The sequence below is a fragment of the Macaca nemestrina genome, chromosome 20 (assembly GCF_043159975.1).
Source record: "Macaca nemestrina isolate mMacNem1 chromosome 20, mMacNem.hap1, whole genome shotgun sequence".
NCBI classification, from domain to species: domain Eukaryota; kingdom Metazoa; phylum Chordata; class Mammalia; order Primates; family Cercopithecidae; genus Macaca; species Macaca nemestrina.
Window position 1 is genome coordinate 11,049,915 of NC_092144.1, and position 12,471 is coordinate 11,062,385.

At 52.1% G+C, this 12,471-nt stretch overlaps 1 protein-coding gene across 3 annotated transcripts; it reads right to left on the reverse strand.

Annotated features, from left to right (window-relative positions):
- Positions 1-3,289: 3,289 nt before the first annotated feature.
- LOC105471188 (acid phosphatase 5, tartrate resistant) lies at positions 3,290-7,550 on the reverse strand. 3 transcript variants are annotated; one of them, XM_071086151.1, is made up of 8 exons: positions 7,416-7,529; positions 7,158-7,229; positions 6,670-6,779; positions 6,187-6,273; positions 5,664-5,924; positions 5,315-5,442; positions 4,841-5,186; positions 3,290-3,877 (listed from the first exon to the last, which is right to left on the reverse strand). In XM_071086151.1, the coding sequence occupies exons 5-8, from the start codon at positions 5,922-5,924 to the stop codon at positions 3,635-3,637; spliced, it is 978 nt and encodes a 325-aa protein (XP_070942252.1). In that variant the 5' UTR covers positions 6,187-6,273; positions 6,670-6,779; positions 7,158-7,229; positions 7,416-7,529; the 3' UTR covers positions 3,290-3,634. The 3 variants fall into 3 exon arrangements, with proteins under 3 accessions (XP_070942252.1, XP_011721915.1, XP_011721996.1); XM_011723613.3 differs by lacking the exon at positions 6,670-6,779 and having other exon boundaries at positions 7,416-7,550; XM_011723694.3 differs by lacking the exons at positions 6,670-6,779; positions 7,158-7,229 and having other exon boundaries at positions 7,416-7,550.
- Positions 7,551-12,471: the final 4,921 nt, after the last annotated feature.

The window sequence follows — 12,471 nt, forward strand, 5'->3', positions numbered from 1 at the left end:
GTAATCCCAGCTACTTGGGAGGCTGAGGCAGAGAATTGCTTGAACCCAGGAGGCGGAGGTTGCAGTGAGCCAAGATCTCGCCACTGCACTCCAGCTTGGGGGACAGAGCGAGACTCTGTCTCAAAAAAAAAAAAAAAAAAAAAAAAAAAGACCTCAACGAGGCTGAGCACTTTGGCTCACGCCTGCAATCCCAGCACTTTGGGAGGTTGAGGCAGGAGGATCACTTGACCCTGGAAATTTGAGGCTGCAGTGAGCTATGATCCCGCCATTGTACTCTAGTCTGAGTGACAGAGCAAGATTCTGTCTCTCAAAACAACCCCCAAACCAATAAAATCCTGTAGGGGGCACTAGCAAGGAGCCAGTGACATAAGGCAGAAGCTTCGTGGCTGTCAAAAAGAAGGGCGATCTTGTTCCTTTTTCCTGGGAATCCGGCAAACATGTCTGCCACATAGGTAATGCATGGACAAGGTCATTTGTTATGGCATTGAGGACTGCAAAATTGTTGGAAGTGTTACAGGAAAGGGGTCTTGATCCAGACCCCAAGAGAGCGTTCTTGGATCTTACGCAAGAAAGAATTCAGGACTGGGCATGGTGGCTCAAGGCTGTAATCCCAGCACTTTGGGAGGCCAAGGCAGGTGAATCACCTGAAGTCAGGAGTTCAAGACCAGCCTGGCCAACATGGTGCAACCCTATCTCTACTAAAAATACAAAATTAGCCAGGTGTGGTGGTGGGGGCCTGTAATCCCAGCTACTTGGGAGGCTGAGGCAGGAGAATTGCTTAATCAGTTGAACCCAGGAGGTGGAGGTTGCAGTGAGCTGAGATTGCGCCCCTGTACTCCAGCCTGGGTAACAGAGTGAGACTCCATCTCGAAAAAGAAAAAGAAAAAAAAAAAACAAAAGTGGAGTCCAGTAACAGGAATGCATGCAGAACTATGTGTATATTGTGTTGCTTTTAGTGTGAAAAATGGGAACGTGTTTGCAGTGGCATGCACCTGTAATCTCATCTACTTGGAAGGATGAAGTGGGAGGATCACTTGAGCCCAGGAGCTCAAGACCAGCCTGGGCAACATAGCAAAACTCTGTCTCTGAAAAACAGTCTGGAAGCAATAGCTCATGCCTGTAATCCCAACACTTTGGGAGGCTGAGGCAGGAGGATTGCTCGAGCCCAGGAATGGTTTGGGCAACAGAACAAGACTCCCATCTCTACAAAAAAAATTTTAAAACTTAGTTAGGAGTGGTGGTGTGTGCCTGTAGTCCTAACTACTTGAGAGGCTAGGGCAGGAGGATTGCTTGAGCCCAGGAGTTTGAGGCTGCAGGGAGCTATGATTGCACCACTGCACTCCAGCCTGGACAATATAGCAAGACCCCATCTCCATAAAGAAATAAAATAATAGGCTGGGCGCAGTGGCTCATGCCTGTAATCCCAGCACTTTGGGAGGCCAAAGCAGGTGGGTCACAAGGTCAGGAGATTGAGAACATCCTGGCCAACATGGTGAAACCCCATCTCTACTAAAAATACAAAAAATTAGCCAGGCGTGGTAGCAGGGGCCTGTAGTCCCAGCTACTCGGGAGGCTGAGGCAGGAGAATGGCATGAACCCAGGAGGCAGAGCTTGCAGTGAGCCAAGATCATGACACTGCCCTCCAGCCTGGGCGACAGAGCGAGACTCCGTGGGTGTGGTGGTGAGTGCCTGTAATCCCAGCTACTCGGGAGGCTGAGGCAGGAGAATCGCTTGAACCCAGGAGTCGGAGGTTGCAGTGAGCCGAGATCATGCCACTGTGCTCCAGCCTGGTGATAGAGTATAAGAGTCCATCTCAAAAAAAAAAAAAAAGAAAGAAAATAATAAAGGGAATGTTATGATTTTGGAGGCGTAGACTATATAGAGAAAGAAAATGATTAATATTAGTTGCCCATGGGGAGGAGAAAGACTTGCTTTATGTTGTACCCTTCTTTCTGCTTGAATTTTAATTGATTAATTAATTAATTTTTTTGAGACAGAGTCTCGCTCTATCGCCCAGGCTGGAGTACAGTGGCACAATCTCAGCTCACTGCAACCTCTGTCCTCACCCCGCCATGTCCCTCACCCCCAAACCCCCGGGGCTCAAGCGATTCTCTTGCCTCAGCTTCCCAAGTAGCTGGGATCACAGACATGTGTCACCATGCCTAGATAAGTTTTGTATTTTTAGTAGAGATGGGGTTTCACCATGTTGGCCAGGCTGGTCTCGAACTTCTGACCTCAAGTGATCCACCCACCTAGGCCTTGCAAAGTGCTGGTATTATAGGCGAGAGACATTGTGCCTGGCCCATTTTATTTCTTTCTTTCTTTATTTGTTTGTTTGTTTATTTTTTATTTATTTATTTTTTGAGACAGATTCTTGCTCTGTCACCCAGGCTGGAGTGCAGTGGCATAATCTCAGCTCACTGCAACCTCCGCCTCCTGGGTTCAACCTCCTGCCTCGGCCTCCTGAGTAGCTAGGACCATAGGCGCCTGCCACCACAACTGGTCAATTTTTTTTTTTTTTAATTTTTTTTTTAGACAGAGTTTCACTCTTGTTGCCCAGGCTGGAGTGCAGTGGCGCAATCTTGACTCACTGCAACCTGCACCTCCCAGGTGCAAGTGATTCTCCTGCCTCAGCCTCCCGAGTAGCTGGGACTACAGGCACATGCCAGCAAGCCTGACTAAGTTTTTGTATTTTTATTTATTTTTTATTTTTATTTATTTATTTATTTATTTTTGAGACGGAGTCTCGCTGTGTCTCCCAGGCTGGAGTGCAGTGGCGTGATCTCGGCTCACTGCAAGCTCCGCCTCCCGGGTTCACGCCATTCTCCCGCCTCAGCCTCCCAAGTAGCTGAGACTACAGGCGCCCGCCACCACGCCCGGCTAGTTTTTTGTATTTTTAGTAGAGACGGGGTTTCACCATGTTAGCCAGGATAGTCTCGATCTCCTGACCTCGTGATCCACCCGCCTCGGCCTCCCAAAGTGCTGGGATTACAGGCTTGAGCCACCGCGCCCGGCCTAGTTTTTGTATTTTTAGTAGAGATGGGGTTTCACTATGCTGGCCAGGCTGATCTCGAACTCCTGACCGCAAATAATCCACCTGCTTTGGCCTCCCAAAGTGCTGGGATTACAGATGTGAAACCCCGAGGCTGGCCTCTGCTTGGATTTTAAAATCACATCCATGGATAAGGCAACTTGGTTATGGATGGGGTAAGAGATGGAGGCAAGGAACAGCGGCTCAGGGGAGCCCAGCCACTCTAACCAGGAGAATATAACACGCCAGTGGCACTGGTTCAGCCTTGGCAACTATTCTTTTATTGAACATCAGTGACAGAAAAATGCTTGATTTAGGAGGAAGCTTTCCCTTACTCCCCCACTGCACCCCGGAACTCAGCAAAGGTGAGCCAGCCACAGAGCGTAACACTGTGGCTGGGACACATGTCCATGTCTGTTTCACATACGTGGGCATCTGTGCCACAAGGGTCACGTGGCACCACAGTTCATCAGCTGTGCTTCCCCTTCCTGCCCTGCTGCAGCGCCACAGGTCGGAGGAAAAGCCTCTCTGTGAGTAGGGTCCCAGCAGGGCCCACCCACCAACAGTGGGGATCGGGCCTCAGAGCTGGGCAGTCATGGGAGTTCAGGGCCTGGCTCGCCTCGGTAGGCTGGTCTTAAAGAGGGACTTGCCCGAGGCTTCGATGTAAGTGACAGTCATCTCTTTGGAGCTGATCTCCACATAGGCAAAGCCACCCAGTGAGTCTTCAGTCCCATAGTGGAAGCGCAGATAGCCGTTGGGGACCTTGCGCTGGTGCCGCTTCGAGGGGTCCATGAAATTCCCAGCCCCACTCAGCACATAGCCCACGCCGTTCTCATCTTGCAGGTACTGAGGATAGAGGACAAGGGGTCAGTGGAGACCCAGCTTTGAGCAGGGGCCTGCCTAAGGTCCAGGGCTTGATCTGGCCCTAACCACAGAGTCACCTTGAGGTATGTAACCCCTCCTGGCTTCAATTTCCCAACTGTTAGGAGTGTATTAATCCTATTTCATAGGTAGAGCAATTAGTTAAGAAATTGGTGACCAGGTGTGGTGGCTCATGCCTGTGATCCCAGCACTTTGGGAGGCTGAGGCGGGTGGATTGCTTGAGCCCAGGAATTTGAGACCAGCCTGGGCAACATAGTGAGACCTTGCCTCGACAAAAAAATTCACAAGGACTGGGCACGGTGGCCCACACCTGTAATCCCAGCATTTTGGAAGGCCAAGGCTGGCAGATCACTTGAGGTCAGGAGTTCGAGACCAGCCTGGCCAACATGGTGAAACCCCGTCTCTACTAAAAATATAAAAATTAGCAGGGTGTGGTGGCGTATGCTTATAATCCCAGCTACTCAGGAGACTGAGACAAGAGAATCACTTGAACCCAGGAGGCGGAGGTTGCAGTGAGTTGAGATCGTGCCACTGCACTCCCTCTCAAGAAAAAAAAGCCAAAATTAGCTGCGTGTGGTGGCACACGCCTGTAGTGTCAGCTACTCTGGAGGCTGAGGTGTGAGGATCACCTGAGCCCGGGAGATTGAAGCTGCAGAAAGACCTGATTGCACCACTGCACTCCAGCCTGGGTGAAAAACAGTGAGACCTTGTCTCAAAAAAAAAAAAAAAAGAAAGAAATTGTCAAGTCAAAGATATTATTCTGGCTTTGGAGTGTTTTCCTGGTTAGACAGCAAGATTTGAGGGACAGTCTAGACATTCTGAAGGCCACAGGAGCCCCTCAAACAGCGGGAGGACCCCAGCCATGTGGACATCAGCTGGGATGGGGGCCCCCTCACCCAGCTCCCACCCTGCCCACAGGACCCTCACCTGCAGATTGTGATCGTGGCCGCACAGGTAGGCAGTGACCCTGTATGTGGCCAGCAGTGGTCGTAGCTGCTTGACCAGGCAGTGGGTAGGCCCGTGCTCGGCTATGGACCACACGGGGTAATGGCCGGCCACCAGCACATAGTCCTCCCTGGCTGCTGCCAGCTGTTTCTTGAGCCAGGATAGCTGTGTGCGGGCCAGCTTCACGTCTCGGGGCCTCTCAGGCTGCTGACTGAGGAAGTCATCTGAGTTGCCACATAGTGTCACTGTGTCCAGCATAAAAATGGCCACAGACACATTGGTCCGTGGGATCTTGAAGCGCAGGCGGTAGAAAGGGCTGGGGAAGTTCCTGTGGAGGGGATAGAGGTCGTGGGTGCACATCTTGAGCGCAGAAGTCCCAGGGTCAGCTCAAGCCACAGGGCCCCTGTGTCCCCGCTGTGTGAGGATCTGGGGGAGGCAGGGCTGAGGGTGGCTCACCAGCGCTTGGAGATCTTAGAGTAGGCAATCTGGGCAGAGACGTTGCCGAGGTGGTCATGGTTTCCAGCCAGCACGTACCAGGGCACGTTGCGAAGGGAGCGGTCAGAGAATACGTCCTCAAAGGTCTCCTGTAGCAAACAGATAGGGCAGGCCCCTTCCCTGGGGTCATTGGCTACCCTGATCCTCCTACCAAGTCAGGGGCCAGGGGTAAGGGAGACATGGAATATTCCCGGCACCCAAAGGTGCCCCATCACCTTCCCTCTGCCCTCTCCAAAAGAAGGTCACTAGGTAAGGTGGCTTCTCCCCACTGTCCGCCCCCACCTCCTGCCCCACTCTGTTGGGCACAGACCTGGAACCTCTTGTCATTGACGTCTTGTACACCAGTGAAGTAAAAATTGTCCCCTAGAGACAGGATGAAGTCTGCACCCAGGATCTGCACGGTCCGAGCGATCTCCTTGGCATTGGCCATTTCCCGGGCCGTGTGGAATGGGGCATTGGGGACCCCTCCCCAGTCACCCACGGCTACAAAGCGCAGGGCAGGGGTGGCACCATCAGCCAGGGAGGGTAGCAACAAGGCTTGTAGGAAGAGCAGCGCCGTCCACATGTCCATCTGGGAGAAGAGAGACAAGCATAGGTGGCCCGGGCTGTGACAAGGGCAAGGAGGCCTCGAGACCCCCGCCTGCCCTGAGATAGTGGGAGACCGCTTGCTACAGGCTGCCCCTGCGGGAACCCCTTGGTGCCCTAGTTCTCAGGACACGGCTGCACAAGCTGGCTTAGGGTAGGGGGGGGTGATCTGTGAGAGGGCAAGCTGCACCAAGATGGCCTCGCAGGCCTGTTTCACCCTCCTTCCACCTAGCCTGCCCAGCACTCACCCTGGGGGAGACACAGGCCAGTCACTGGAGGCTCTGAGAGGCTGGTGGGCTCCAGGGCAGAACTGCTGGTCCCTGAGCCTTTATTCCCTGGGGAGGAAGTGGATCATTCGTGAGGATGATGCAGTTTCTCCGAGGGCTGTCCCGGGAGCCCTCCCCTTGGGTCATGTGAGCCCTGCCTGGACTTCCCTGGAGCAGGACACGGGATTGGGGTGGGGGTGGGAGGATCTGGGCACACGTGTGCAGCAGCCTCGGCCCACACAGCCTCCAGGTCAACCTGCAGGGGCCTGTTTGTGCTGTGGGCTTGACATGTCCTGGGTCTCTCTGTGTGTCTGTGTATCTGAGTGTCAGTATGTGTGTGTGACGCTTGAGAGGCTGTGGCTGTGATTATCCAAGACACATCTGCACCTTCTTTCTCTTGAGTAAGGGCTTGCCTGTGTATGTCTGGGTGTGTCTTGCTTCCTGCGTGCAGCTGAGCATACCTACCTGGGCCTCGGCTCTGTACCTGACCGGGTTGCTGCAAACCTGTACGCCCAGCCTGTGTGGCCTGTCTGCGATGCACGCCTGCGTTCTCACGTGGCACTGGGTGGGAATCCCTACGGATGGAGTTTTGTGTGTGTCCATGTGTGTGCCTGGGTTGCATCTCTAGGGTGAGTTGCGTGTGGGATGTGTGTTTGACATCTGAGTGCAGCACTCTGTGTGTGTCCCTGTCCTCCCCCTGCCCTCTCTCCACCCCACAGATAAACACCAACGGGCCTCCCTTTTCCAGGAAGTCCTGCCCACACCCTCCCCTCCCCCCAGACTCCCATTCCTGCAGGAGGAACCAGGCAGGAGGCAGCTAGCTGGTGACAGCGCGCGTGACCGCAGACCTCTGACCCTCATGGTCTAGGCAGCTGTCTGCAGGCCCTCCACGGGACCGCAGCCTCGGGGAACAGGAGGCCCTGCACCTGCGGCCGGTCAGACCTGCTCCTCACCTTCCTGCCTGCCTCCTCGGTGCTGGGCGCCACCGAGACACGTCCGCGAACGTTCACGAGTCCCTTCAGTCCCTGCGAGGGCGGACCCGAGAGAGAGCCCTCATTCAACGCTGAGGCCACTGGCTCAGAGATCTCCCCGGGTCACCCTGCGAAGTACTTGTTCCCCCCTATCCCCAGCCTTGCAGCAGCGACCAAGGGGAAGGAAGTGGGTGATGAGGGCAGGCGGAGACCCCTCCCACGGGGCTGCGCGTATCTCACCTGCCATCGGCGGGGCGGGCGCTGCGGCCGGTGCCCAGCTGCAGATCCGCAGGCAATCGCATTCCTGGGCGGCCCCAGCTTTAAGCAGGTAGCGGCCGATTCGTCCTCCTCGAGGGCTCGGGGCTGGCCCAGGTGAGCCCCGAGGGGGAGGGCGGGCGCCTCGGCTTCCCCGCCCCGGAACCCGCACCGCCCAGAGCCGCCACGCCTCCTTGCTGTGGGCTCCGCATCTGTAAAATGGGCCAATGAACCCGGGAGGTCGGCTCAGACCCACCGACTGCAGCTGCAGCTGTACCAGAAGGGATGGCCAGGGGGGCCGATTTCATCCTTTTCCTCCCTCCATGCCAACCAGGAGCCTCCATCTGCCTGGGACCCTTTGGGGGTACCCATGGGCCCACAGCCCCAGGGCCACAGCACTGGGTGGGGTTTCAGCCAGCCCTGGGGCCAAGCTCTTGTGAGGTCTGTCATCATCTTCAGCCTCAGTCTCCTGGTTATTTAATTAATTAATTTATTTATTTATTTTTGAGACAGAGTCTTGCTCTGTCGCCCAGGCTGGAGTGCAGTGGGCTATCTCAGCTCACTGCAAGCTTCGCCTCCCAGGTTCATGCCATTCTCCTGCCTCAGCCTCCTGAATAGCTGGGACTACAGGTGCCCGCCACCACGGCCTGCTAATTTTTTGTATTTTTAGTAGAGACGGGGTTTCACCATGTTAGCCAGGATGATCTCGATCTCCTGACCTCGTGATCCGCCTGCCTTGGCCTCCCAAAGTGCTGGGATTACAGGTATGAGCCACTGCGCCCGGCCTTTTTTTTTTTTTTGAGACAGTTTTGTTCTCCTTGCCCAGGCTGGAGTGCAGTGGCGCAATCTCGGCTCACCACAACCTCCGCCTCCCGGGTACAAGCGATTCTCCTGCCTCAGCCTCCCAAGTAGCTGTGATTACAAGCTTGTACCACCACACCTAGCTAATTTTATATTTTTAGTAGAGACGGGGTTTCTCCATGTTGGCCAGGCTGGTTTCTAACTCCCGACCTCAGGTGATCTGCCCACCTCAGCCTCCCAAAGTGCTGGGATTACAGGCGTGAGCCACTGTGTCCGGCTGGTCTCCTGTTTTTTAAAAAACTTACTATTTAGCTGGGCGCGGTGGCTCACGCCTGTAATCCCAGCACTTTGGGAGGCCGAGGTGAGCAGATCACCTGAGGTCAAGTGTTCCAGACTAGCCTGGGCAACATGGCGAAATCTCATCTCTACTAAAAAGACAAAAATTAGCTGGAGGTGCTCCCTTGAACCCAGGAGACAGAGGTTGCAGTGAACTGAGATCGTGCTACTGCACTCCAACCCAGGAAGAGGAAGGAGGTTGCACTGAGCCAAGATCATGCCACTCCAGCCTGGGCGACAGAGCAAGACCCTGTCCCCAAAAAACAGAAAAAAAAAAAAAAAAAGAAAGAAATCTGAAGCAATTATGACCAAATGTTAACATCTGTTTCTTCACATGGTGGGTACAGGCATGCTTTGGAAGCTTCTATGCTTCCTGTATTTTGAGATCACACAAAATTATGTTTATTATCTTATTGTGCTACATGATCTTTGTAGAAAAGTTGGTAAATTCTGGAATGCACAAAGAAAAAGATTGTAATAGGCCGGGCGTGTTGGCTCACGCCTGTAATCCCAGCACTTTGGGAGGCCGAGGCGGGTGGATCACGAGGTCAGGAGATTGACACCATCCTGGCTAACACAGTGAAACCCCGTCTCTACTAAAAATACAAAAAATTAGCTGGGTGTGGTGGTGGGTGCCTGTAGTCCCAGCTACTTGGGAGACTGAGGCAGGAGAATGATGTGAATCCGGGAGGAGGAGCTTGCAGTAAGCCGAGATGGCTCCACTGTACTGCAGCCTGGGCGACAGAGCGAGACTCTGTCTTTAAAAAAAAAAAAAGAAACGATTATAATAGTCAGAAATGCCGCTGCCCAGAGAGACAGTATCCATTAATTTTTCTCTGCCTATGTTTGTCTTCAGAAAAATGGGATACTATTGGCACTATTTTATAACTTTTTAATTTGTATTAGCACTTTCTATATTTTTTAAATTGATAAAGCTGGCCAAGCGTGGTGGCTCAGGCCTGTAAACCCAGCCAATGTGGGAGGATCGTTTGAGCCTAGGAGTTCAGGACCGGCTTGGGCAACATGGCGAGACCACGTCACTACAAAAAACATAACAAAATTAGCCAGGCATGGTGGTGCACACCTGTGGTTCCAGCTACTCAGGAAGCTGAGATGGAGGATCACTTGAGCCTGGGAGTGTGAGGCTACAATGAGCTACGATTGCACCACTGGCCTTCAGCCTGGGCAACACAGCTAGACTGTTGTCTCAGAGAGAGAGAGAGCACATAATGAAAAAAATAAGCCTGATCTTGTATAGAACATGTAATAAAACCTGTGGGTTCTTAGCCATCTCTCTCTGGTCTCCTCCAGGGTTCTGAATAAGCTCTTCTCTCCCTATTCACCCAGGAGAACTCTCTTCTGCTGATTTTCTGTGGGGCTAGATCAGGATGTGACTCAAAATCTCCCTCCACCTCCACCCTTGCCTATTTTCCCAACATCAGTGTCAATCTCAGATGTCAACAACCCCACGAGTGAGTTCCTCCTTTTGCCAGTACATCCAGGTCCTGTTCTCCGCTGCCGTCCCTACCCAATCCCTTTCCTTCCTTCCTCCTGCCAATCCTGCTCTCCCTGTTTCTTGCTCCTCTGACCTCCTCCGCATTGCTTGACTGTCTCAGATACACTCTGGCCTCAGGGTCTTGGCACTTTCTCTTCCGCCTGCCTGGAGGGGTCTTCCTTAGTCAGATACTGAGGTCACCCATTGTGTTCAAGTTCCTTTAATTTATCTGAAAAGAGGCTGGGCATGGTGGCTCCCGCCTGTAATCCCAGCACTTTGGGAGTCCAAGCCGGGTGGATCACTTGAGGCCAGGAGTTCGAGACCAGCCTGGCCAACATGGTGAAACCCTATCTCTACAAAAATACAAAAATTAGCCAGGCTTGGTGGCACAAACCTGTGGTCCCAGCTACTCAGAAGGTTGAGGCAGGAGAATTGCTTGACCCTGGGAGGCGGAGGCTTCAGTGAGCCAAGATTGTGCCACTGAACTCTAGACTGGGTGACAGAGTGAGACTCTGTCTCAAAAAAAAAAAAAAAAAAGAAAAAGATAATTTATCTGAAATTATCTGAAATGCACCACCCTGCCCCCATCATTGTCTGACTCTCCTGTTGCTGTGGTTTTCTCTGCAGCACTTACCACTGCTTGAGAAAACTACCCACTCGTTTATCTTGCTTTCAATTTATCTTGCTTTCAGTCTGTCTTCTGTTAATGAAAGCTTTGTTTTTTTCTTTTTCTTTTTTTAAAACAGAGTCACCAGGCTGGAGAGCAGTGATGCGATCACAGCTCACTGCAGACTCACCTTCTGGGCTCAAGCGATCCTCCCACGCCCCTCAGCCTCCTGAGGATTGAGACTACAGGCACACACCACCACACCCAGCTAGTTTTTGTATTTTTTGTAGAGACAGGGATTTGTCACCTTGCCCAGGCTGCTCTTGAACTCCTGAGTTCAAGCAATCCTCCCACCTCAGCCCCCCAAAGTGCTGGGATTACAGGAGTGAGTCAGTGCACCTGGCCTGTTTATTTAAAAAATTAACATTCACTCTCAGTTTATTGGCTAAGTTTAGAAGTGGTATCAGAAAGTCTAAGAGAACTTCTTGTTCTCCTTTTATTTGTATGTTTGCACTGTAGATTTTAAAAACCACTAAGGACTTCTCAAGGTGTTTACTTGGTGGAGACATTTAAAAAGATTCAATAGGCTGGGTGCGGTGGCTCAGTCTGTAATCCTAGCACTTTGGGAAGCTGAGGCAGGCAGATCATGAGGTCAGGAGATCGAGACCATCCTGGCTAACATGGTGAAACCCCGTCTCTACTAAAAATATGAAAAATTCCCTAGGTGTGGTGGCACGCGCCTGTAGTCCCAGCTACTTGGGAGGCGGAGGCAGGAGAATCGCTTGAACCCAGGAGGCAGAGGTTGCTGTGAGCTGAGATCGCACTACTGTACTCTGGCCTGGGTGACAGAGCAAGACTCTGTCTCAAAAAAAAAAAAAAAAAAAAAAATTTAAAAGATTAAAGAATAAGCTGGCACAGTGGCTCACACCTGTCATCCCAACACTTTTTGTAGAGACTTCATCTCTTAAAAAAAAATTAGCTGGGCGTGGTTGTGTGTACCTGTAGCCCAGCTACTCGGGAGGCTGAGGTGGGAGGATTGCTCAGGAAGTCGAGGCTGCAGTGAACCGTGATTGCACCACTGCACTCCAGTCTGGGCGACAGCTGAGATACTGTCTCTAAATAGTAATAATAATAATTATAATAGTAGTAAAAGAGTATAGAATAAAATGTATCACACTTGTAAAATGTTAATTTAAATCCACTAAACTTATAAACAGACCCAAAGATGCATCCAATGACCTTTTTTTTTTTTGGGGGGGGACAGAGTCTTGCTTTGTCACCCAGGCAGACTGGAGTGCAGTGGCACGATCTTGGCTCACTGCAAGCTTCGCCTCCCAGGTTCATGCCATTCTCCTGCCTCAGCCTCCCGAGTAGCTGGGACTATAGGTGCCCACCACTACGCCTGGCTAATTTTTTGTATTTTTTTGGTAGAGATGGAGTTTCACTGTATTAGCCAGGATGGTCTCAATCTCCTGACCTCGTGATCCGTCCGCTTCGGCCTCCCAGAGTGCTGGGATTACAGGCATGAGCCAGTGACCTCTTAAAGTGATATTTTTCTTTTTTTTTGAGATGGAGTGTCACTCACTCTGTCACCACCCAGGTTGGACTGCAGTGGTGTGATCTTCAGCTCACCACAACCTCCATCTCCCGGGTTCAAGAGATTCTCCTGCCTCAGCCTCCTGAGTAGCTGGGATTACAGGTGTGTGCCACCATGCCCAGCTAATCTTTTTTGTATTTTTAGTAGAGATGGGGGGTTTCATCATGTTGGCCAGGATGGTCTGGAACTCCTGACCTCAAGTGAT